Here is a 26916-nt window from a genome sequence, read left to right as displayed (position 1 = left end):
TCCCCTGCTTACACCTCTCATACTGTGCATGTCCCCTCCCCTGCTTACACCTCTCATACTGTCCATGCCCCCTCCCCTGCTTACACCTCTCATACTGTGCATGTCCCCTCCCCTGCTTACACCTCTCATACTGTGTATGCCCCCTCCCCTGCTTACACCTCTCATGCTGTGCATGTCCCCTTCCCTGCTTACACCTCTCATGCTGTGCATGTCCCCTTCCCTGCTTACACCTCTCATACTGTACATGTCCCCTCCCCTGCTTACACCTCTCATACTGTGCATGTCCCCTCCCCTGCTTACACCTCTCATACTGTGCATGTCCCCTCCCCTGCTTACACCTCTCATACTGTGCATGTCCCCTCCCCCTGCTTACACCTCTCCTACTGTGCATGTCCCCTCCCCTGCTTACACCTCTCATGCTGTGCATGTCCCTCCCCAGCTTACACCTCTCATACTGTGCATGTCCCCTCCCCTGCTTACACCTCTCATACTGTGCATGTCCCTCCCCAGCTTACACCTCTCATACTGTGCATGTCCCCTCCCCTGCTTACACCTCTTATACTGTGCATGTCTCCTCCCCTGCTTACACCTCTCATACTGTGCATGTCCCCTCCCCTGCTTACATCTCTCATGCTGTGCATGTCCCCTTCCCTGCTTACACCTCTCATGCTGTGCATGCCCCCTCCTCTGCTTACACCTCTCATACTGTGCATGTCCCCTCCCCTGCTTACACCTCTCATACTGTGCATGTCTCCTCCCCTGCTTACACCTCTCATGCTGTGCATGTCCCCTCCCCTGCTTACATCTCTCATGCTGTGCATGTCCCCTTCCCTGCTTACACCTCTCATGCTGTGCGTGCCCCCTCCTCTGCTTACACCTCTCATACTGTGCATGTCCCCTCCCCTGCTTACACCTCTCATACTGTGCATGTCCCCTCCCCCTGCTTACACCTCTCCTACTGTGCATGTCCCCTCCCCTGCTTACACCTCTCATGCTGTGCATGTCCCCTCCCCTGCTTACAATACTCATGCTGTGCATGTCCCCTCCCCTGCTTACACCTCTCATACTGTGCATGTCCCCTCCCCTGCTTACACCTCTCATACTGTGCATGTCCCCTCCCCTGCTTACACCTCTCATACTGTGCATGTTCCCTCCCCCTGCTTACACCTCTCATACTGTACATGTCCCCTCCCCCTGCTTACACCTCTCATACTGTGCATGTCCCCTCCCCCTGCTTACACCTCTCATATTGTGCATGTCTCCTCCTCTGCTTACACCTCTCATACTGTGTATGCCCCCTCCCCTGCTTACAACTCTCATACTGTGCATGTCCCCTCCCCTGCTTACACCTCTCATACTGTGCATGTCCCCTCCCCTGCTTACACCTCTCATACTGTGCATGTCCCCTCCCCTGCTTACACCTCTCATACTGTGCATGTCCCCTCCCCTGCTTACACCTCTCATACTGTGCATGTCCCCTCCCCTGCTTACACCTCTCACGCTGTGCATGTCTCCTCCCCCTGCTTACACCTCTCATACTGTGCATGTCCCCTCCCCCTGCTTACACCTCTCATGCTGTGCATGTCCCCTCCCCTGCTTACACCTCTGATACTGTGCATGTCCCCTCCCCTGCTTACACCTCTCATACTGTGCATGTCCCCTCCCCTGCTTACACCTCTCATACTGTGCATGTCCCCTCCCCTGCTTACACCTCATACTGTGCATGTCCCCTCCCCTGCTTACACCTCTCATACTGCGCATGCCCCCTCCCCTGCTTACACCTCTCATACTGTGCATGCCCCCTCCCCTGCTTACACCTCTCATACTGTGCATGCCCCCTCCCCTGCTTACACCTCTCATACTGTGCATGCCCCCTCCCCTGCTTACACCTCTCACACTGTGCATGCCCCCTCCCCTGCTTACACCTCTGATACTGTGCATGCCCCTCCCCTGCTTACACCTCTTATACTGTGCATGCCCCTCCCCTGCTTACACCTCTGATACTGTGCATGCCCCTCCCCTGCTTACACCTCTGATACTGTGCATGTCCCCTCCCCTGCTTATGCAAACACAGGAAGTGCAGCCATATTTATTTTTACTGACACTTGTGCAGGAAAGTACAAGAGTATGGGCCCATTTCCGAATGGGAGCCAAAGGGATATATTGAGGCTACGCATCACCTCTGCATCCCCTGATGTGGAAGTGAATGGAGGAGACAGGACGTGGATGCGGGTGAATGTGGCTGTGCATGCTGCAGATTCTCGGATCACTCCGCTCCGCATAACCAGCACACAATGGAAACTGTGCCATTGCCGTGCTTTGGCTTCAGTTCAGCCGTAATGCAATGTGGCTATGTAGCCGCATTGCTCTGCGTGTAGCGGAGACTGGTCCTATGGGTGTAACAATAGGTTGTGTGGGGCGGGGCCAGTTACTCTCCCTCCCCCTTTTATGGAGAGCAGGAGTGCAGCGTGCACATACTTACATTGCCGCTCTCTCCTCCTCACCCTGCATTGCAGCAGCGCGCACCAGCATCCCTCTGTAGGGCCTGGCGCATGTCACATGACAACGGGGCCTTATGGAGGAACTCTGCTGGGGTCAATGTTGGGGCAGGTTTATTTAGCATGCAGCCCCATGGAGTTAAGCTCCTGTACAAGAGATTAAAGTTGAGCAAACGTGGAAATATCCAGGGCTGTGGAGAACAAAAATCCTCGACTCCTCAGTTTATGAAACCACAGACTCAAACTCCAGGTTCCCAAAATTGCTCCGACTCCTCGACTCCAACTCCGCAGCCCTGGGAATATCTTCATGCACTTTGTCATTTCTGCCATATTCCCTACCACATACTGTCAAGATAGACTAAATCTGCGTACTCTTAAGCTGGGTACACACGGTGTTCCGCTGTAGTGTGTTCCAACCCCCCGGGGACGAGCTCGGCGCCGGGTCCCTCTGTGTAACAGCCGTACACACGGCGCACAGAGGGACAGAGTTGCAGCGGAATCTGTCGCCGAAGGTTCCTCCCCCCGCCGGAAGCTCCGCCCATGGTAAGTGTCGCTAGTCCGCATACACACGGCGGATTAGCGACAGTTGCGGCGACAGCTGTTGCCGGCGATTGGCCACACCAATCGCCTGGCGACAGCTCTGACTAGCGACGGTTCCTGGCGCGCGCCTCATACACACGGGGGGACCTGTTGCCACAACACGCACGTGCCACGTGGTTGCGGCGACAGTTGTAACCCGTGTGTATGAGCCATTAAAGGACACGTGAAGCAAGAGGTGTATGGCCATGACCACACCCACATTCTGGTGCGCGGCCACACCCATTTTCTGGCTGGAGTGCCCCGTAGGATCCTAGCAACGCCCCTGAACTGGAGGCTGCACACAACAGCTCAGCAATTTATCCTACACAGCACCAATACAAGATCTCAATAACAATAGCTGACATCCAATAGGGTTTAAAATAAACATGGTCCATTACAGAAACAAACTCTACAAGACGTAGCATAGCAACATTACAGTTTTTCCGCAGTATTAGTAACAGGATTGCAGAAAAATGGTCGGGCCTTTTCACTTGCTTCTGAATTATAAGTATTAGTGACAGAGGCTCAGCATGACAGCCAGTCCATGTGAAGTGTTTAACCACTTAATGACAAGCTGACTTATAAGAACGTCCTGCTGGAGGCTCTTAACGCCTCTAGGATGTTTTCATAAGTCAAACAGTGCTGCTGCCGCCATTGGCGTGCTCCCGTGCGTGCTCCCGCATGTGCATTCCCGCAAGCGTGCACGTCAAATTAGTGGGGGAAAAAAAAATCCATAGAAAAAATACACCTTCATTTCCAAATACTATATTGTCACCATACTTTGTACTAGGGACATAATTCAAATGTTGTGATAACCAGGACAAAAAGGCAGATAAAATGTGTGGGTTTTATGTGCAGTGTTTATATTAAAACCTATAGGGGATGAAATTGGAGAAATAGTGCATTTTTTCCTTGTTTTTCCCTTTAAAATGCATAGAAAATAAAGTAATTACTGAAAACAAATATCAACACCAAAAAGCCCAATTGGTGGCAAAAAAAACAAGACATAGATCATTTCATTGTGATTAGTAGTGATTAAGCTATTGGCAAATGAAAGGGATGAGCACTGAAAGGTGAAAATCGCTCTTGTCCGTTACGGTAAAAACCGCTTTGGGGTGAAGTGGTTAAAAGGTTTGTTTAGGTAGTTGAGAATATGGAGACATTTTGAATTTATGGCCCCCAGACCAGTCCTTTATAGCAGCTGTTCATAGCAGTGTGCTGGTCTGTGGGAAGAGGTCTTCCAGCCAGTAGCATCGTTGTGTGAGGGACATGTGACCTCCATTGACATGGATTGGGGTGAATGTACACTGTGCTGTGGCTGGAGGTGGTTTGTGTGAGGGACATGTGACCTCCATTATAATAGTACAGAATGCGCCCACCCACTCAGCTTTCCTAAAATTGGTTAATAAATGTGTCCACAGTTCAGAGTCTTCGCTATCATCAATCCACAGACCAGTCTATTCATATATATGCAGACAGCGCTCCTCTTCTCATATCACAACCTGCAAGATGAAAACCTGTACATAGTGCATTACTGTTACACTGTTACACTGACACCCCAGTGATTAATGTGCTCCACACTTAGTGTAATAATTGCCACAACCCCTTCAGAAATGCAGGCTCACCAGATATGGTCCACCTCACTTTTCAGGTGGGTCTCTCACATGAATCAATAAGCCAACGAACTAGCAGCTTCAAATCTTCAAAAGGAGTTTAATCCAGATTCCTCTTAAAATCACAATAAAACAACAAGGCCAACATAGCGTAAAACCGTAAAACATTAGCAGCCAATGCCCTGCGCTAAGATGCACTCACGTCATATGGATAGGTTATACGCATATCAGGCCTATGTGAGCCTTGCGGTGTCACCTCCAATGCGGTTTCGGCGTCCCGTCTCCGCTGCGGCGCTTCCGCTCGTGTGTAGCTTGTAGCCGGCTCGCGTTCCCCAGTGTGCTCCCAGTGACGTCAGGCGCTCCAAGCTCCGCCGGCGGGGAGCACACTGGGGAACGCGAGCCGGCTACAAGCTACACACGAGCGGAAGCGCCGCAGCGGAGACGGGACGCCGAAACCGCATTGGAGGTGACACCGCAAGGCTCACATAGGCCTGATATGCGTATAACCTATCCATATGACGTGAGTGCATCTTAGCGCAGGGCATTGGCTGCTAATGTTTTACGGTTTTACGCTATGTTGGCCTTGTTGTTTTATTGTGATTTTAAGAGGAATCTGGATTAAACTCCTTTTGAAGATTTGAAGCTGCTAGTTCGTTGGCTTATTGATTCATGTGAGAGACCCACCTGAAAAGTGAGGTGGACCATATCTGGTGAGCCTGCATTTCTGAAGGGGTTGTGGCAATTATTACACTAAGTGTGGAGCACATTAATCACTGGGGTGTCAGTGTAACAGTGTAACAGTAATGCACTATGTACAGGTTTTCATCTTGCAGGTTGTGATATGAGAAGAGGAGCGCTGTCTGCATATATATGAATGTGACCTCCATTGACATGGATTAGGATGAATGTACAGTGATGTGGCTGGAGGTGGTTTGGAATCAGCACCAGCAGGTGTGCTGTTCTGCACTGTGTGTGCGCTAGGCTATACCACTCCTCATGCTATTACAGTGTTTAGTACCATGCCTGATCTCTTGTAACTATTTGTAGGTGGCCGTGGCCTGGAGAGCTCTCCCTCCACCCCCACCATGAACTCCTACTTCCACCGCTTCATGGTGAACCTGCTGAAGAGGTTTAGTAGTGAGAGGAAACTGCTGGACATCAGAGGGGCCTTCATCATCAGGTGGGTGTTGTTGGGGGGGGGGGACTGTGGACACACTGCCATCCCTGGCTGACCGATGGGCGATATCTGGAGTTACTCTCACTCTCTTCCTCTCCTCAGACAACTGTGTCTACTCCTGAACGCAGAAAACATTTTCCATTCCATGGCGGACATCTTGCTGAGAGAGGAAGACCTCAAGTTTGCCTCCACCATGGTGCAGAATCTCAACAGCATCCTGCTGACCTCTTCCGAACTCTTCCAGCTCCGCAGCCAGCTGAAGGACCTTCAGACCACGGTACGTATCTCCTCCCGGACCTCCCTGTGTCACAGCATGGCCAACCAGTAATACTGACCAGGTGCAGAACGTTCATACTCCCAGTTCCGTAGCCAGCTGAAGGACCCTCAGACCGCGGTACGTATCCCCTTCTGGCCCTCCCTGTGTCACAGCATGACCAACCAGTAATACTGACCAGGTGCAGAACGTTCATACTTCCAGCTCCGCAGCCAGCTGAAGGACCTTCAGACCGCGGTACGTATTCCCTTCTGGCCCTCCCAGTGTCACAGCATGACCAGCCAGTAATACTGACCAGCTGCACAACGTTCATACTTCCAGCTCCGCAGCCAGCTGAAGGACCTTCAGACCGCGGTACGTATCTCCTTCTGGGCCTCCCTGTGTCACAGCATGGTCAACCAGTAGTACTGACCAGGGGCAGAACGTTCATACTCCCAGCTCCGCAGCCAGCTGAAGGACCATCAGACCGCGGTACGTATCTCCTTCTGGCCCTCCCTGTGTCACAGCATGACCAGTAATACTGACCAGGTGCAGAACGTTCATACTTCCAGCTCCGCAGCCAGCTGAAGGACCATCAGACCGCGGTACCTATCCCCTGCTGGCCCTCCCTGTGTCGCAGCATGACCAACCAGTAATACTGACCAGGGGCAGAACGTTCATACTCCCAGCTCCGCAGCCAGCTGAAGGACCTTCAGACCGCGGTACGTATCCCCTTCTGGCCCTCCCTGTGTCACAGCATGACCAGCCAGTAATACTGACCGGGGCAGAACGTTCATACTCCCAGCTCCGCAGCCAGCTGAAGGACCTTCAGACCGCGGTACGTATCCCCTCCTGGCCCTCCCTGTGTCACAGCATGACCAACCAGTAATACTGACCAGGTGCAGAACGCTCACACTTCCAGCTCCGCAGCCAGCTGAAGGACCTTCAGACCGCGGTACGTATCTCCTTCTGGCCCTCCCTGTGTCACAGCATGACCAGTAATACTGACCAGGTGCAGGACGTTCATACTCCCAGCTCCGCAGCCAGCTGAAGGACCTTCGCACCGCGGTACGTATCTCCTTCTGGCCCTCCCAGTGTCACAGCATGGCCAACCAGTAATACTGACCAGGTGCAGAACGTTCCTACTCCCAGCTCTGCAACCAGCTGAAGGACCTTCGTACGTATCTCCTGGCCCTCCCTTTGTCACTACATGACCAGCCAGTAATACTGACCATGTGCACAACGTTCATACTCCCAGCTCCGCAGCCAGCTGAAGGACCTTCAGACCGCGGTACGTATCTCCCCCTGGCCCTCCCAGTGTCACAGCATGACCAGCCAGTAATACTGACCAGGTGCAGAACGTACATACTTCCAGCTCCGCAGCCAGCTGAAGGACCATCAGACCGCAGTACGTATCCCCTCCCGGCCCTCCCTGTGTCACAGCATGGCCAACCTGTAATACTGACCAGGGGCAGAGCGTTCATACTCCCAGCTCCGTAGCCAGCTGAAGGACCTTCAGACCGCGGTACCTATCCCCTTCTGGGCCTCCCTGTGTCACAGCATGACCAGTAATACTGACCAGGTGCAGAACGTTCATACTTCCAGCTCTGCAGCCAGCTGAAGGACCATCAGACCGCGGTACGTATCCCCTTCTGGCCCTCCCTGTGTCACAGCATGGCCAACCAGTAATACTGACCAGGGGCAGAGCGTTCATACTTCCAGCTCCGCAGCCAGCTGAAAGACCTTCAGACCGCGGTACGTATCTCCTTCTGGCCCTCCCTGTGTCACAGCATGGCCAACCAGTAATACTGACCAGGGGCAGAACGTTCATACTCCCAGCTCCGCAGCCAGCTGAAGGACCTTCAGACCGCGGTACGTTTCCCCTTCTGGCCCTCCCTGTGTCACAGCATGACCAGTAATACTGACCAGGTGCAGAACGTTCATACTTCCAGCTCTGCAGCCAGCTGAAGGACCATCAGACCGCGGTACGTATCCCCTCCCGGCCCTCCCTGTGTCACAGCATGGCCAACCAGTAATACTGACCAGGTGCAGAACGTACATACTTCCAGCTCCGCAGCCAGCTGAAGGACCATCAGACCGCAGTACGTATCCCCTCCCGGCCCTCCCTGTGTCACAGCATGGCCAACCAGTAATACTGACCAGGTGCAAGAACGTACATACTTCCAGCTCCGCAGCCAGCTGAAGGAGCTTCAGACCGCGGTACGTATCCCCTCCCGGCCCTCCCTGTGTCACAGCATGGCCAACCAGTAATACTGACCAGGTGCAGAACGTTCATACTTCCAGCTCCGCAGCCAGCTGAAGGACCATCAGACCGCGGTACGTATCTCCTCCCGGCCCTCCCTGTGTCACAGCATGACCAACCAGTAATACTGACCAGGGGCAGAACGTTCATACTCCCAGCTCCGCAGCCAGCTGAAGGACCTTCAGACCGCGGTACGTATCCCCTCCCGGCCCTCCCTGTGTCACAGCATGGCCAACCAGTAATACTGACCAGGTGCAGAACGTTCATACTCCCAGCTCCGCAGCCAGCTGAAGGACCATCAGACCGCGGTACGTATCCCCTTCTGGCCCTCCCTGTGTCACAGCATTGCCAACCAGTAATACTGACCAGGTGCAGAACGTTCATACTCCCAGCTCCGTAGCCAGCTGAAGGACCTTCAGACCGCAGTACGTATCCCCTTCTGGGCCTCCCTGTGTCACAGCATGACCAGTAATACTGACCAGGTGCAGAACGTTCATACTTCCAGCTCCGCAGCCAGCTGAAGGACCATCAGACCGCGGTACGTATCTCCTCCCGGCCCTCCCTGTGTCACAGCATGGCCAGCCAGTAATACTGACCAGGTGCAGAACGTTCATACTCCCAGCTCCGCAGCCAGCTGAAGGACCATCAGACCGCAGTACGTATCCCCTTCTGGGCCTCCCTGTGTCACAGCATGACCAACCAGTAATACTGACCAGGTGCAGAACGTTCATACTCCCAGCTCCGCAGCCAGCTGAAGGACCTTCAGACCGCGGTACGTATCCCCTCCCGGCCCTCCCTGTGTCACAGCATGACCAGCCAGTAATGCTGACCAGGTGCAGAACGTTCATACTCCCAGCTCCGCAGCCAGCTGAAGGACCATCAGACCGCAGTACGTATCCCCTTCTGGGCCTCCCTGTGTCACAGCATGACCAACCAGTAATACTGACCAGGTGCAGAACGTTCATACTCCCAGCTCCGCAGCCAGCTGAAGGACCTTCAGACCGCGGTACGTATCCCCTTCTGGGCCTCCCTGTGTCACAGCATGACCAGCCAGTAATACTGACCAGGTGCAGAACGTTCATACTCCCAGCTCCGCAGCCAGCTGAAGGACCTTCAGACCGCGGTACGTATTCCCTTCTGGCCCTCCCTGTGTCACAGCATGACCAGTAATACTGACCAGGTGCAGAACGTTCATACTTCCAGCTCTGCAGCCAGCTGAAGGACCATCAGACCGCGGTACGTATCTTCTTCTGGGCCTCCCTGTGTCACAGCATGACCAGCCAGTAATACTGACCAGGGGCAGAACGTTCATACTCCCAGCTCCGCAGCCAGCTGAAGGACCTTCAGACCGCGGTACGTATCTCCTGGCCCTCCCTGTGTCACAGCATGGCCAACCAGTAATACTGACCAGGTGCAGAACGTTCATACTCCCAGCTCCGCAGCCAGCTGAAGGACCTTCAGACCGCGGTACGTATCTCCTCCCGGCCCTCCCTGTGTCACAGCATGACCAGCCAGTAATACTCACCAGGTGCAGAACATTCATACTCCCAGCTCTGCAGCCAGCTGAAGGACCTTCAGACTGCGGTACGTATCTCCTCCCGGCCCTCCCTGTGTCACAGCATGGCCAACCAGTAATACTGACCAGGGGCAGAACGTTCATACTTCCAGCTCCGCAGCCAGCTGAAGGACCTTCAGACCACGGTACCTATCCCCTTCTGGCCCTCCCTGTGTCACAGCATGGCCAACCAGTAATACTGACCAGGTGCAGAACGTACATACTTCCAGCTCCGCAGCCAGCTGAAAGACCTTCAGACCGCGGTACGTATCCCCTTCTGGCCCTCCCTCTGTCACAGCTTGACCAACCAGTAATACTGACCAGGGGCAGAACGTTCATACTTCCAGCTCCGCAGCCAGCTGAAGGACCTTCAGAACGCGGTACGTATCCCCTCCCGGCCCTCCCTGTGTCACAGCATGACCAACCAGTAATACTGACCAGAGGCAGAACGTACATACTCCCAGCTCCGCAGCCAGCTGAAGGACCTTCAGACCGCGGTACGTATCCCCTTCTGGGCCTCCCTGTGTCACAGCATGGCCAACCAGTAATACTGACCAGAGGCAGAACGTACATACTCCCAGCTCCGCAGCCAGCTGAAGGACCTTCAGACCGCGGTACGTATCCCCTTCTGGGCCTCCCTGTGTCACAGCATGACCAGCCAGTAATACTGACCAGGTGCAGAACATTCATACTTGTGTGATGGTTTTGCTCCTAATTCTACAATCTGTTGTGAGGAATCCGTGGTCAGACCTCGTACTGTCAGAGCAATGACAAAATGGCGGAGGCTCCTGGTATCTTTATAGCACTTAAAAAAGCTAGAATAGTAGAGGCAGTGTTGTTCTTTCTTCTCCTAAAAAGTAAGGCCACTTTTACTCATAAAACATTCATATTCAAGCACTAATAAGACAATGCGTTTTGCTGGTGTTTGCCCGCTACCTCTGAGATATTCTGATTAAAGTGTCTTGCTATCTGGATTTGTGGCGGTTCTGCCTCATTTCTACACTTCTGTTGGTAGGTAGTAGTTTTTGAGCAGTTACCCAAAAGAATTGTTCAGGAGTGAAGACCGACCAGTTCCTGTTTAACAGACCTGGAATACTGAGCTGGGGTGGTCATATTTTCCACAGTTATACCATCCAGCGATACCGCGCCCTGGGGCTCTTGGTCTTTTTTCTTGGATAACCATGAGGTTCTGGTAACCACCAGGAATTCTCTTCACCAGAGTATTACTGTGAGAGCAGGCTTCTAATTTCCTGGCTTTTTTTTTGTAAGTTCTGCATCGCCAGCACCATTCCTGACCATTTATCGTCCAGTGCCAGAATCAGAGGGACATTAACTGAAAGCACACCTGAAGTGAAACTAAAAGTACGAGATAAACAATTGTATCTATAGCCCTAATCTTAGGCTAGCTTTGTAAAGTTAGTCAGCTCCCATACAGGCAAATGTCCCGTACAGGCATACAGGCAATCTGCTTCTTGGTCTTTTCCTGGTCTCAGACATGATCTTATCCACCCAGGAGTTTTATAACCTCTAATTAGTTCTCATTGAGAGTTACACTTCAGCGCTATTTGTTTGGCTGCAGAGAAATTGTCTTTCAGAACTCAGGATTCCTAACCCTTTACAGTGAGGAACAATGAACACTGCCTGGGTTTAGAAGAATTGGATCTGTACATACAGGTCTATCTCCTAATTTGACATGCCAGTTCACCTGGGCTATAGCCCTGCTATAACTGAGCCATTCTGGATGTGTGGCTGTCTTACAAGGACTTAAGAGTTATGTGTCTAATGAATTCACTCACTTGTGATGCTAAACATTGTACTGTCTATTTTGAGACTGGAGAAGCATATCACAGCGATTGTCATAGGATTGCTTAGAAACAGCGGTTATTTCCCACAATGCAGTGAGGTTCAGAGACAGGAAACTGTCAGGACCTCGGTCATGACATCACACTGTGGGAGGGGTTTCTCCACAAAATCAGCCATACAGACCCCCCTGATAATCTATTGAGAAAAGATAAAGTTTTCTCCTGGGAAAGGGGATATCAGCTTCTGATTGGGATGGAGTGCAATCCTGGGTGACCGTTCCTTTTTTAAATGTGACGGCATTTTCCACATGCTTGTTTCAGGTGTGTGATTAATTAAATACTGATACATGAAAGATCTACAAGCAGGGGTCCCCAACCACCGATCCGCGGCCCACTGCTGGTCCATGGGGCGTTTGCAGTTGGGCCGCGGGACTGTCCTCTTTGGGGCAATGTGTAATATCTCCTGATGTTTAGCTATACATGTTCCGGTCCTGGGAGTGTCACTGGAGGTTATGATAAATGTATATATTGTATATCATCTCCTGATGTTTAGCTATACATGTTCCGGACCTGGGAGTGTCACTGGATGTTATGATAAATGTATATATTGTATATCATCTCCTGATGTTTAGCTATACATGTTGCGGTCCTGGGAGGGTCACTGGAGGTTATGATAAATGTATATACTGTATATCATCTCCTGATATTTAGCTATACATGTTCCGATCCTGGGAGGGTCACTGGAGGTTATGATAAATGTATATATTGTATATCATCTCCTGATGTTTAGCTATACATGTTGCGGTCCTGGGAGGGTCACTGGAGGTTATGATAAATGTATATACTGTATATCATCTCCTGATATTTAGCTATACATGTTCCGATCCTGGGAGGGTCACTGGAGGTTATGATAAATGTATATATTGTATATCATCTCCTGATGTTTAGCTATACATGTTCCGGTCCTGGGAGGGTCACTGGAGGTTATGATAAATGTATATATTGTATATCATCTCCTGATGTTTAGCTATACATGTTCCGGTCCTGGGAGGGTCACTGGAGGTTATGATAAATGTATATATTGTATATCATCTCCTGATATTTAGCTATACATGTTCCGATCCTGGGAGGGTCACTGGAGGTTATGATAAATGTATATATTGTATATCATCTCCTGATGTTTAGCTATACATGTTCCAGTCCTGGGAGGGTCACTGGAGGTTATGATGTATATATTGTCATATCTCCTGATGTTTAGCTATACATGTTCCGGTCCTGGGAGGGTCACTGGATGTTATGATAAATGTATATATTGTGTAATATCTCCTGATGTTTAGCTATACATGTTCCGGTCCTGGGAGGGTCACTGGAGGTTATGATAAATGTATATATTGTATATCATCTCCTGATGTTTGGCTATACATGTTCCGGTCCTGGGAGGGTCACTGGAGGTTATGATGTATATATTGTCATATCTCCTGATGTTTGGCTATACATGTTCCGGTCCTGGGAGGGTCACTGGAGGTTATGATAAATGTATATATTGTATATCATCTCCTGGTGTTTGGCTATACATGTTCCGGTCCTGGGAGGGTCACTGGATGTTATGATAAATGTTTATATTGTATATCATCGACTGATGTTTAGCTATACATGTTCTGGTCCTGGGAGGGTCACTGGAGGTTATGATGTATATATTGTGTCATATCTCCTGATGTTTAGCTATACATGTTCCGGTCCTGGGAGGGTCACTGGATGTTATGATAAATGTATATATTGTATATCATCTCCTGATGTTTAGCTATACATGTTCCGGTCCTTTGAGTGTCACTGGAGGTTATGATAAATGTATATATTGTATATTATCTCGTGATGTTTAGCTATACATGTTCCGGTCCTGGGAGTGTCACTGGATGTTATGATAAATGTATATATTGTATATCTTCGCCTGTTTAGCTATACATGTTCCGGTCCTGGGAGGGTCACTGGAGGTTATGATACATGTTTCTCCTCCTCTTTGTGTTACAGGAGAGCTGTAACCTGTTCTGCTGTCTGTACCGCTCCTGGTGTCACAGCCCGGTGGCTACAGTGTCGCTGTGTTTCCTCACCCAGAACTACAAGCACGCCTATCACCTCATCCAGAAGTTGTATCCTTCCTGTGATCTGCGTCACGCTCACCTGTCTGCCATCATTATTGTCCTATGCACTGTTCTTTCAAGGGCTGCTTCATTGCTAAACACCACACAGGCTGCGGTGTGAGGCAAGGGTGTCAAAACTGGAGTCTGGGACCAAGTGGTGGGCCAACCGCAATGTCTAGTGTCCCCCTCTCTCCTTTATACAGTTCCCTGGTGTCTAGTATAGCCCTAACCCTCCCATATAAAGTTCCCCCGTGTCTAGTGGCTCCCCTCCCTGCCCTATACAGTTCTCTTATGTCTAGTGCCTCCATTGCTCCCCTGTATAGTTCCCTGGTGTCTGATGCCCCCTCCCCCCTACAGTTCCCTGGTGTCTAGTGCCCCCTCCCCTATACAGTTCCCTGGTGACTAGTGGTTCTCCCTCCCCAATACAGTTTCCTGGTGTCTAGTGCCCTCTCCCCTATACAGTTCCCTGATGACTAGTGGTTCTCCCTCCCCTATACAGTTCCCTGGTGTCTAGTGAGCCCTTCCCCTCCCCGATACAGTTTGCTGTGGACTAGTGGTTCACCCTCCCCTATACAGTTCCCTGGTGTCTAGTAGCCCCTCTTCCTTCACCATGTGACTTCATGGTGTCAGTGTTTAGCCATACAGGCTTAGGTGCTGAAGGGGCCAAACATAATGCAAAGTAGAGAAACCACTGCGGGGAAGAGTTGTGCATGTCTGGTCTGAGGCCTGGTACCCACTACAGGTCATGGATGTCTGGTCTGAGGCCTGGGACCCACTACAGGTCGTGCATGTCTGGTTTGAGGCCTGGGACCCACTACAGGTCATGGATGTCTGGTCTGAGGCCTGAGACCCACTACAGGTCGTGGATGTCTGGTCTGAGGCCTGGGGCCCACTACAGGTCGTACATGTCTGGTCTGAGGCCTGGGACCCACTACAGGTCGTGCATGTCTGGTCTGAGGCCTGGGACCCACTACAGGTCATGGATGTCTGGTCTGAGGCCTGGGACCCACTACAGGTCATGGATGTCTGGTCTGAGGCCTGAGACCCACTACAGGTCGTGGATGTCTGGTCTGAGGCCTGGGACCCACTACAGGTCATGGATGTCTGGTCTGAGGCCTGGGACCCACTACAGGTCATGGATGTCTGGTCTGAGGCCTGAGACCCACTACAGGTCGTGGATGTCTGGTCTGAGGCCTGGGACCCACTACAGGTCGTGCATGTCTGGTCTGAGGCCTGGGACCCACTACAGGTCGTGCATGTCTGGTCTGAGGCCTGGGACCCACAACAGGTCGTGCATGTCAGGTCTGAGGCCTGGGACCCACTACAGGTCGTGCATGTCTGGTCTGAGGCCTGGGACCCACAACAGGTCGTGCATGTCAGGTCTGAGGCCTGGGACCCACTACAGGTCATGGATGTCTGGTCTGAGGCCTGGGACCAACTACAGGTCATGGATGTCTGGTCTGAGGCCTGGGGCCCACTACAGGTCATGGATGTCTGGTCTGAGGCCTGGGGCCCACTACAAGTCATGGATGTCTGGTCTGAGGCCTGGGACCCACTACAGGTCGTGCATGTCTGGTCTGGGGCCCACTACAGGTCATGGATGTCTGGTCTGAGGCCTGGGACCCACTACAGGTTGTGCATGTCTGGTCTGAGGCCTGGGACCCACTACAGGTCATGGATGTCTGGTCTGAGGCCTGGGACCAACTACAGGTCATGGATGTCTGGTCTGAGGCCTGGGGCCCACTACAGGTCATGGATGTCTGGTCTGAGGCCTGGGGCCCACTACAGGTCGTGCATGTCTGGTCTGAGGCCTGGGACCCACTACAGGTCGTGCATGTCTGGTCTGGGGCCCACTACAGGTCATGGATGTCTGGTCTGAGGCCTGGGACCCACTACAGGTTGTGCATGTCTGGTCTGAGGCCTGGGACCCGCTACAGGTCATGGATGTCTGGTCTGAGGCCTGGGACCCACTACAGGTCGTGGATGTCAGGTCTGAGGCCTGGGGCCCACTACAGGTCGTGGATGTCAGGTCTGAGGCCTGGGACCCACTACAGGTTGTGCATGTCAGGTCTGAGGCCTGGGGCCCACTACAGGTCATGCATGTCTGGTCTGAGGCCTGGGACCCACTACAGGTCGTGGATGTCTGGTCTGAGGCCTGGGGCCCACTACAGGTCATGGATGTCTGGTCTGAGGCCTGGGGCCCACTACAGGTCGTGGATGTCTGGTCTAAGGCCTGGGACCCACTACAGGTCGTGGATGTCTGGTCCGAGGCCTGGGACCCACTACAGGTCGTGGATGTCTGGTCTAAGGCCTGGGACCCACTACAGGTCGTGGATGTCTGGTCTGAGGCCTGGGGCCCACTACAGGTCGTGGATGTCTGGTCTGAGGCCTGGGACCCACTACAGGTCGTGCATGTCTGGTCTGAGGCCTGGGACCCACTACAGGTCATGGATGTCTGGTCTGAGGCCTGGGACCCACTACAGGTCGTGCATGTCTGGTCTGAGGCCTGGGACCCACTACAGGTCATGGATGTGTGGTCTGAGGCCTGGGACCCACTACAGGTCATGGATGTCTGGTCTGAGGCCTGGGGCCCACTACAGATCATGGATGTCTGGTCTGAGGCCTGGGACCCACTACAGGTCGTGCATGTCTGGTCTGAGGCCTGGGACCCACTACAGGTCGTGCATGTCTGGTCTGAGGCCTGGGACCCACTACAGGTCGTGCATGTCTGGTCTGAGGCCTGGGACCCACTACAGGTCGTGCATGTCTGGTCTGAGGCCTAGGGCCCACTACAGGTCGTGGATGTCAATCGCTCAGCATTTTTTATAGCATTTTGTAAAGCGATCTCAGCATCAATTCCCAGCGGTTTAATTTAGTGCTAGCGATTGCTGAAGTGATTTGCAGTTTTGGGGAAAGCTGGTGATCTCTGGGTAGTACAAGCGCTGCAGAATCAACATAGCCATTAAAAAGCAATTTTGCAGCAATCCTGTACTTAACATTGCATAGTGAGCGTTAGAAAAATTCTGCAGGAAGTGCGATTGCGATCGCTCCAGTGTGATGGCCTCCATCTTGTTACATTGGCAAAGCAATTTTTGGAATCTCCAGTGATTCCTGCAAAACGTAAATCACTGCTGAAGGTGCTCCAGTGGGTCTTAAGCCCAATCTACACGATACGATTATTTGTACGATTCAATTATGATTCTATTTACGATTCAATTAAATCCGACATGCCCGATCAGACATGTCAGATTTAATCAAACCGTAAATAGAATCGTAATCGAATCGTACAAAGAATCGTATCGTGTAGATTGGGCTTTAGACCTAAGGCCAAGGGATCTGCTACTGAAGCAGAAGGGGTCTGCACACGGACAGTGGTTGCTGCACATGGAGAACAGTTGTTGCCACACACAGACAGCAGTTGCTGTCGCTCGTGGTTGGTGGTTGCTGCTGCTGCTCGCGGATGTCATTTCCTGCTGCTGCTGCACGTGGACGGCGGTTGCTGCTACACTGTAAGATAATATCAAAGCGCTATAGCTGATACAAAGTTAAAATCTATAAAAATCCCAGCGGAGTGCGCTAACACAAGGTCCGGCAAGACCTAAACACTTATACACAATCGCTTAAGCGCACATCCTTTTCATACAAAAGTCCACATAGACATCAATCTGGAGTTCTCAAATGCCGTTCTCATATGCAGTTTCTTGATCTCTTGTGCCACCATCACCATGGACACCCAACAGTAAACAGACTCACCAGATGTATTGGCCACTGCTAGACTGGCCAACCATGCACAAATCCAGGAGCCTCAGTACTTCAGGATCCTGGTACCGCTGTGATGTTGTCCGTTTAGACCACCTTCATCCTCCACATTATCCATTCAAAGTTCCTCAAAGAAACAGCCTCCATAGCATAACCCGTATAAAACTTAAAACTTTAATTATAAAATTGCACTCACATGCTCCAGAATGTATTGCACATATAGAGTTTCACGGGCTCTCCCCTGCTGCCTGGCAGGGCACAGCTTGTGTTTTAAGTTTTATATGGAGTTACGCTATGGAGGCTGTTTCTTTGAGGTACTTTGCATGGATAATGTGGAGGATGAAGGTGGTCTAAACGGACAGCATCACAGCGGTACCAGGATCCTGAAGTACTGAGGCTCCTGGATTTGTGCATGGTTGGCCAGTCTAGCAGTGGCCAATACATCTGGTGAGTCTGTTTACTGTTGGGTGTCCATGGTGATGGTGGCACAAGAGATCAAGAAACTGCATATGTGAACGGCATTTGAAAATTCCTGATTGATGTCTATGTGGACTTTTATATGAAAAGGATGTGCGCTTAAGCGATTGTGTATAGCTGCTGCACTGTTGCTGCTGCTGCACGCGGACAGCGGTTGCTGCGGCATGCACTGCGCGTGGACATCGGTTGCTGTTGCACCCGGACATCAATTGCTGCACTGCAGCACAGGTAAAGGGGAGTGGCATGCAAGAATTGTGGCATAGGGGAACAGAGTATTTATCCATTCTTATTTCTTCCTTGATGCTGATGCTCAGTGGGGACCTGGAGGTGACGGTGGATTTCCTGACTGAGGTGGACAAGCTGGTGCAGCTCATAGAGTGTCCGATTTTCACATGTGAGTAACCTGCGGCCTACAACTCCCATCATCCTCGTACTACAGGGGTTGTCTGGAATGTAATGAAGTGAATAAATGCATGTAGTGAACGTATATAAGCAGGGTCAGTGCTACCATTGGGGGGTGGGGGCGGCACCTGTATTGGCGGGCTTGCTGGTGTGGTCTGTATCCCCATCCTCATTGGCTGCCTATTCTCCATGACCTGTCATTACACAATAATATGCACTTAGAGGCAGTGGGCGAGGATAAGGATGGGCAGCGCAGACTGGAGCAGCAGCAGCCCGGGAGAGGTGAGTTACTGTGCTGACAGACCTCAGGGAGCAGCAGCCGGCCAGGGGCCCTGGGGAGTCATTGGCTGCCTCTTCGCCATGACCCATCATTACACAATAACATGAGCCGGGTCACTGAGAAGAGGCAGCAGGCGAGGATGGGCAGCGCAGACTGGAGCAGCAGCAGCAGCCCGGGAGAGGTGAGTCACTGTGCTGACAGACCTGGAGCAGCAGCAGCCCGGGAGAGGTGAGTCACTGTGCTGACAGACCTTGGGGGCCCTGGGGAGTCAGTATGCTGGAGGAATGAATATACTGGTGGGGATGCAGGTTAATTTTGCCCGGGACCCCATTGTGGCATAATTCAGCCCTGAATATAAGGTATAGATCTCCATCACATCAGCATACAAATCTGGCTGCACCAGTAGATTTGACTTCTGTGTGTGAATTGCAGTAACCCGTCAGACACGGAACTGTGTATGGCCACATCCGTACTCTTACTCTCCATACTCACCACCTGTCTGTGAATTGCAGTAACCCGTCAGACATGGAGCTGTGTATGGCCACATCCGTACTCTTACTCTCCATACTCACCACCTGTCTGTGAATTGCAGTAACCCGTCAGACATGGAGCTGTGTATGGCCACATCAGTACTCTTACTCTCCATACTCAGCACCTGTCTGTGAATTGTAGTAACCCGTCAGACATGCAGCTGTGTATGGCCACATCCGTACTCTTACTCTCCATACTCACCACCTGTCTGTGAATTGCAGTAACCCGTCAGACATGGAGCTGTGTATGGCCACATCAGTACTCTTACTCTCCATACTCACCACCTGTCTGTGAATTGCAGTAACCCGTCAGACATGGAGCTGTGTATGGCCACATCAGTACTCTTACTCTCCATACTCACCACCTGTCTGTGAATTGTAGTAACCCATCAGACACGGAGCTGTGTATGGCCACATCAGTACTCTTACTCTCCATACTCAGCACCTGTCTGTGAATTGTAGTAACCCGTCAGACATGGAGCTGTGTATGGCCACATCAGTACTCTTACTCTCCATACTCACCACCTGTCTGTGAATTGCAGTAACCCGTCAGACATGGAGCTGTGTATGGCCACATCAGTACTCTTACTCTCCATACTCACCACCTGTCTGTGAATTGTAGTAACCCATCAGACACGGAGCTGTGTATGGCCACATCAGTACTCTTACTCTCCATACTCACCACCTGTCTGTGAATTGCAGTAACCCGTCAGACATGGAGCTGTGTATGGCCACATCAGTACTCTTACTCTCCATACTCAGCACCTGTCTGTGAATTGCAGTAACCCGTCAGACATGGAGCTGTGTATGGCCACATCAGTACTCTTACTCTCCATACTCACCACCTGTCTGTGAATTGCAGTAACCCGTCACACGGAGCTGTGTATGGCCACATCAGTACTCTTACTCTCCATACTCACCACCTGTCTGTGAATTGCAGTAACCCGTCAGACATGGAGCTGTGTATGGCCACATCCGTACTCTTACTCTCCATACTCACCACCTGTGTGTGAATTGCAGTAACCCGTCACACGGAGCTGTGTATGGCCACATCAGTACTCTTACTCTCCATACTCACCACCTGTCTGAATTGCAGTAACCCGTCAGACATGGAGCTGTGTATGGCCACATCAGTACTCTTACTCTCCATACTCACCACCTGTCTGTGAATTGCAGTAACCCGTCAGACATGGAGCTGTGTATGGCCACATCAGTACTCTTACTCTCCATACTCAGCACCTGTCTGTGAATTGCAGTAACCCGTCAGACATGGAGCTGTGTATGGCCACATCCGTACTCTTACTCTCCATACTCACCACCTGTGTGTGAATTGCAGTAACCCGTCAGACATGGAGCTGTGTATGGCCACATCAGTACTCTTACTCTCCATACTCAGCACCTGTCTGTGAATTGCAGTAACCCGTCAGACATGGAGCTGTGTATGGCCACATCAGTACTCTTACTCTCCATACTCACCACCTGTGTGTGAATTGCAGTAACCCGTCAGACATGGAGCTGTGTATGGCCACATCAGTACTCTTACTCTCCATACTCAGCACCTGTCTGTGAATTGCAGTAACCCGTCAGACACGGAGCTGTGTATGGCCACATCAGTACTCTTACTCTCCATACTCACCACCTGTCTGTGAATTGCAGTAACCCGTCAGACACGGAGCTGTGTATGGCCACATCCGTACTCTTACTCTTCATACTCACCACCTGTGTGTGAATTGCAGTAACCCGTCACACATGGAGCTGTGTATGGCCACATCAGTACTCTTACTCTCCATACTCACCACCTGTCTGTGAATTGCAGTAACCCGTCAGACATGGAGCTGTGTATGGCCACATCAGTACTCTTACTCTCCATACTCACCACCTGTCTGTGAATTGTAGTAACCCGTCAGACATGGAGCTGTGTATGGCCACATCAGTACTCTTACTCTCCATACTCAGCACCTGTCTGTGAATTGCAGTAACCTGTCAGACATGGAGCTGTGTATGGCCACATCAGTACTCTTATTCTCCATACTCACCACCTGTCTGTGAATTGCAGTAACCCGTCAGACATGGAGCTTTGTATGGACACATCCGTACTCTTACTCTCCATACTCACCACCTGTCTGTGAATTGCAGTAACCCGTCAGACATGGAGCTGTGTATGGCCACATCAGTACTCTTACTCTCCATACTCAGCACCTGTCTGTGAATTGCAGTAACCCATCAGACACGGAGCTGTGTATGGCCACATCCGTACTCTTACTCTCCATACTCACCACCTGTCTGTGAATTGCAGTAACCCGTCAGACATGGAGCTGTGTATGGCCACATCAGTACTCTTACTCTCCATACTCAGCACCTGTCTGTGAATTGCAGTAACCCATCAGACACGGAGCTGTGTATGGCCACATCAGTACTCTTACTCTCCATACTCAGCACCTGTCTGTGAATTGCAGTAACCCGTCAGACATGGAGCTGTGTATGGCCACATCAGTACTCTTATTCTCCATACTCACCACCTGTCTGTGAATTGCAGTAACCCGTCAGACACGGAGCTGTGTATGGCCACATCAGTACTCTTATTCTCCATACTCGCCACCTGTCTGTGAATTGCAGTAACCCGTCAGACACGGAGCTGTGTATGGACACATCCGTACTCTTACTCTCCATACTCAGCACCTGTCTGTGAATTGCAGTAACCCGTCAGACATAGAGCTGTGTATGGCCACATCAGTACTCTTACTCTCCATACTCAGCACCTGTCTGTGAATTGCAGTAACCCGTCAGACATAGAGCTGTGTATGGCCACATCAGTACTCTTACTCTCCATACTCAGCACCTGTCTGTGAATTGCAGTAACCCGTCAGACATGGAGCTGTGTATGGCCACATCAGTACTCTTACTCTCCATACTCAGCACCTGTCTGTGAATTGCAGTAACCCGTCAGACACGGAGCTGTGTATGGCCACATCCGTACTCTTACTCTCCATACTCACCACCTGTCTGTGAATTGCAGTAACCCGTCAGACATAGAGCTGTGTATGGCCACATCAGTACTCTTACTCTCCATACTCACCACCTGTGTGTGAATTGCAGTAACCCATCAGACACGGAGCTGTGTATGACCACATCAGTACTCTTACTCTCCATACTCACCACCTGTCTGTGAATTGCAGTAACCCGTCAGACACGGAGCTGTGTATGGCCACATCCGTACTCTTACTCTCCATACTCAGCACCTGTCTGTGAATTGCAGTAACCCATCAGACACGGAGCTGTGTATGGCCACATCAGTACTCTTACTCTCCATACTCAGCACCTGTCTGTGAATTGCAGTAACCCGTCAGACATGGAGCTGTGTATGGCCACATCAGTACTCTTATTCTCCATACTCACCACCTGTCTGTGAATTGCAGTAACCCGTCAGACACGGAGCTGTGTATGGCCACATCAGTACTCTTATTCTCCATACTCGCCACCTGTCTGTGAATTGCAGTAACCCGTCAGACACGGAGCTGTGTATGGACACATCCGTACTCTTACTCTCCATACTCAGCACCTGTCTGTGAATTGCAGTAACCCGTCAGACATAGAGCTGTGTATGGCCACATCAGTACTCTTACTCTCCATACTCAGCACCTGTCTGTGAATTGCAGTAACCCGTCAGACATGGAGCTGTGTATGGCCACATCAGTACTCTTACTCTCCATACTCACCACCTGTCTGTGAATTGCAGTAACCCGTCAGACATAGAGCTGTGTATGGCCACATCAGTACTCTTACTCTCCATACTCAGCACCTGTCTGTGAATTGCAGTAACCCGTCAGACATGGAGCTGTGTATGGCCACATCAGTACTCTTACTCTCCATACTCAGCACCTGTCTGTGAATTGCAGTAACCCGTCAGACACGGAGCTGTGTATGGCCACATCCGTACTCTTACTCTCCATACTCACCACCTGTCTGTGAATTGCAGTAACCCGTCAGACATAGAGCTGTGTATGGCCACATCAGTACTCTTACTCTCCATACTCACCACCTGTGTGTGAATTGCAGTAACCCATCAGACACGGAGCTGTGTATGACCACATCAGTACTCTTACTCTCCATACTCACCACCTGTCTGTGAATTGCAGTAACCCGTCAGACACGGAGCTGTTTATGGCCACATCCGTACTCTTACTCTCCATACTCAGCACCTGTCTGTGAATTGCAGTAACCCGTCAGACATGGAGCTGTGTAGTGCCACATCAGTACTCTTACTCTCCATACTCAGCACCTGTGTGTGAATTGCAGTAACCCGTCAGACATGGAGCTGTGTATGACCACATCAGTACTCTTACTCTCCATACTCACCACCTGACGCCTCCAGCGACGCCCCCTTGACGACTGTTATGACTGACACTACACATCAGGAGCGAACAAGACTTCAAGTGATCGCGGCACCTTGCGCGGGAGTCATCGGGGATCTTAGCGATCTGATCCGCCATGACTGTTGTTATTACGGTGCGACGCTAAGTGACGTTCGCGTGGTCATGTGCCTGTACCCATGTCACGATATCGCAGAAACGACTGCTTGTCGCTCATAAAATCACCGGTCGTCTGGAAAATCGCAATATGGGTACGAAGCTTTTAGACAGATGATTTTCAGCCGACCGCTATTGTCAGCGTTGAAGGTCAGGAAAAGGACTCAAACCGAGTAAGCAGAGACTTGTAAACTCTAATAGATTTAGATTTGTTACATGAAACCTGAGATGTGAATAATGTAATACTTGCCTGGAGCTTCCTCCAGCCCCGTGAGGAACGTCCTCTCCATTCGCTTGATATGACCCCGGTAATCTCACTTGCCATACACGTCTGCACATGCGCACCCCCTGGCCACCTGCGCACCCCCAGGGCCCCTGTTACTGTGCAGCTGCAGAGCGCTCCCGGGCATGTGCAGGAGCCCACAACTGGGGGACATCAAGTGAACGGTGCGGCCAGAGAGGGCGGTAAGGGAGCCCACATACCTCATCTCATGGGGCCGTTGGAAGCTCCAGGTAAGTATATTTACACCCATTAACATCATCTCAGGTACACTTTAAATGGAACCTGAAGTGAGAGGGATAATGGAGGCTGCCATATTTGTTTCCTTTTAAACAAGGCATATTGCCTGGCATCCTGCTGATCTCTCTGGCATCAGTAGTGTCTGAATCACACACCTTACACATATATAGCACCCAGTGCCTTCCCCCTCCTTGGGTGTAAGGATCAGTTTTTTTTTATTTTAAAACACTTCAAGTGTGCTGTAGCCACTTCCATTCCATTCTGCCCCCTTAAGGACAAGAGATTGCTGGTACCAAAGAATGCCGCCTCCCAGTGAATTGCCGCACATACCTGCCACTCCTCCATCCCAGCAGGCCCCTCTCTCAGCCGTTGCTATGGCGGTAGAGCGCTGTCAGATGCTCAGGAGCTGCTTTCATTGGTTCCTGCCGCTGTCCATCAATGTAAGCCAATGAAATCCGCTCCCGACAGGTACACACAGCTCTGCCATTATATAGAGGGCAGGACGAGTGATCTGCGGCGGGGGAGAATGGCACGATCGCCAGGAGCGTGCGGCGGGATGCTTGAAATCTACGCCCTGGCAGGTATTGCAGGATATAAAGAGGGCCTAGATTTAAGCATCAAGGTCCGGAAGCGGTTACGTTACCCATAAATCACTCTGTTTTCCACCAAGCAATTAAGCCATCGACTTTATTCGGTGATCAACTACAGTGCGGTTGATGGAAAGTCATCTGACTAGCGGCCCACACACTGCAAGACAGATCCTCGCTATTCTCCGTCACTGATTGAGCTGAATTATGTTGTGCCTCCATGGTCTAAATCCAAAAATCCATTCTGTGCTGATCGAAATCATGTCACAGCCGATTCCTTTGCAATCGACCAATATTTCGATATTTTCCATCCTGCCCAATTGAGTAAATTGGCCAATTCCCCCAGATATCAACTGATTTCCATCGATCGAGCAGTATGCAAAATAATTGATTTTCCCCCGATACGATAACATGATCGAATCAAATGGTGGATGGAGCAGGAGAATCAAGTGATGTCTGGGCATCTTGTGGATGTGCACTACATGTACAGAGACACATTTATCTCTGGATTGCTGTGTAACTTTGTCTGGAGAGCGTGTTTGGCTGTAGCCTGTTTGTTGGGCTATTTGTGGACTGACATCTGCTAGTCGGGTATATGTGCACATATGATAGTCCCCCTCCCCCCCCCCTCCCCACCACACGTGTCCTGATAGCACAGAGCCCCCAGCACAATGTCCGGGGAAATAGAGCAGAAGTGATGAGATGGCTGCATGCCTGTGTAGAGCTAGACTCCGAGCACAAAGACACGTCAGGTCACACACACGGCAGATCAGTGTCCGGCCCCCTGTCACTGTATATGGTCACCCTGTGTCACTGTACAGTGCTAGACTCCGAGCACATAGACACGTCAGGTCACACACATGGCAGATCAGAGTGTCCGGCCCCCTGTCACTGTACAGAGCTAGACTCCGAGCACAAAGACACGTCAGGTCACACACACGGCAGATCAGAGTGTCCGGCCCCCTGTCACTGTACAGAGCTAGACTCCGAGCACAAAGACACGTCAGGTCACACACACGGCACATCAGAGTGTCCGGCCCCCTGTCACTGTATATGGTCACCCTGTGTCACTGTACAGAGCTAGACTCCGAGCACAAAGACACGTCAGGTCACACACACGGCAGATCAGTGTCCGGCCCCCTGTCACTGTATATGGTCACCCTGTGTCACTGTACAGAGCTAGACTCCGAGCACAAAGACACGTCAGGTCATACACACGGCACATCAGAGTGTCCGGCCCCCTGTCACTGTATGTGGTCACCCTATGTCACTGTACAGAGCTAGACTCCGAGCACAAAGACACGTCAGGTCATACACATGGCAGATCAGTGTCCGGCCCCCTGTCACTGTACAGAGCTAGACTCCGAGCACAAAGACACGTCAGGTCACACACATGGCAGATCAGGGTGTCTGGCCCACTGTCACTGTATATGGTCACCCTGTGTCACTGTACAGAGCTAGACTCGGAGCACAAAGACACGTCAGGTCACACACACAGCAGATCAGAGTGTCCGGCCCCCCGTCACTGTATGTGGTCACCCTGTGTCACTGTACAGAGCTAGACTCCGAGCACAAAGACACGTCAGGTCATACACACGGCAGATCAGTGTCCGACCCCCTGTCACTATATGGTCACCCTGTGTTACTGTACAGAGCTAGACTCCGAGCACAAAGACACGTCAGGTCATACACACGGCACATCAGAGTGTCTGGCCCCCTGTCACTGTATGTGGTCACCCTGTGTCACTGTACAGAGCTAGACTCCGAGCACAAAGACACGTCAGGTCACACACACGGCAGATCAGAGTGTCCGGCCCCCTGTCACTGTATATGGTCACCCTGTGTCACTGTACAGAGCTAGACTCCGAGCACAAAGACACGTCAGGTCACACACACGGCAGATCAGTGTCCGGCCCCCTGTCACTGTATATGGTCACCCTGTGTCACTGTACAGAGC

General features: G+C 51.3%; 1 protein-coding gene across 2 annotated transcripts in view; it reads left to right on the top strand.

Annotated features, from left to right (window-relative positions):
* Positions 1-26916, top strand: part of VAC14 (VAC14 component of PIKFYVE complex) — a 209289-nt gene that overhangs the window by 170540 nt on the left and 11833 nt on the right. For both annotated transcript variants that reach the window (XM_068260029.1, XM_068260028.1), the window contains exons 14-17: positions 5738-5870; positions 5970-6144; positions 13769-13887; positions 18429-18508. In XM_068260029.1, the coding sequence (XP_068116130.1) occupies positions 5738-5870; positions 5970-6144; positions 13769-13887; positions 18429-18508 (507 nt within the window). The remainder of the gene's footprint in view (positions 1-5737; positions 5871-5969; positions 6145-13768; positions 13888-18428; positions 18509-26916) is intronic.

The sequence above is a fragment of the Hyperolius riggenbachi genome, chromosome 11, assembly GCF_040937935.1.
Source record: "Hyperolius riggenbachi isolate aHypRig1 chromosome 11, aHypRig1.pri, whole genome shotgun sequence".
NCBI lineage: Eukaryota > Metazoa > Chordata > Amphibia > Anura > Hyperoliidae > Hyperolius > Hyperolius riggenbachi.
The sequence above is the reverse complement of the archived record's forward strand: the minus strand, read 5'-3'. Positions and strand labels throughout refer to the sequence as shown.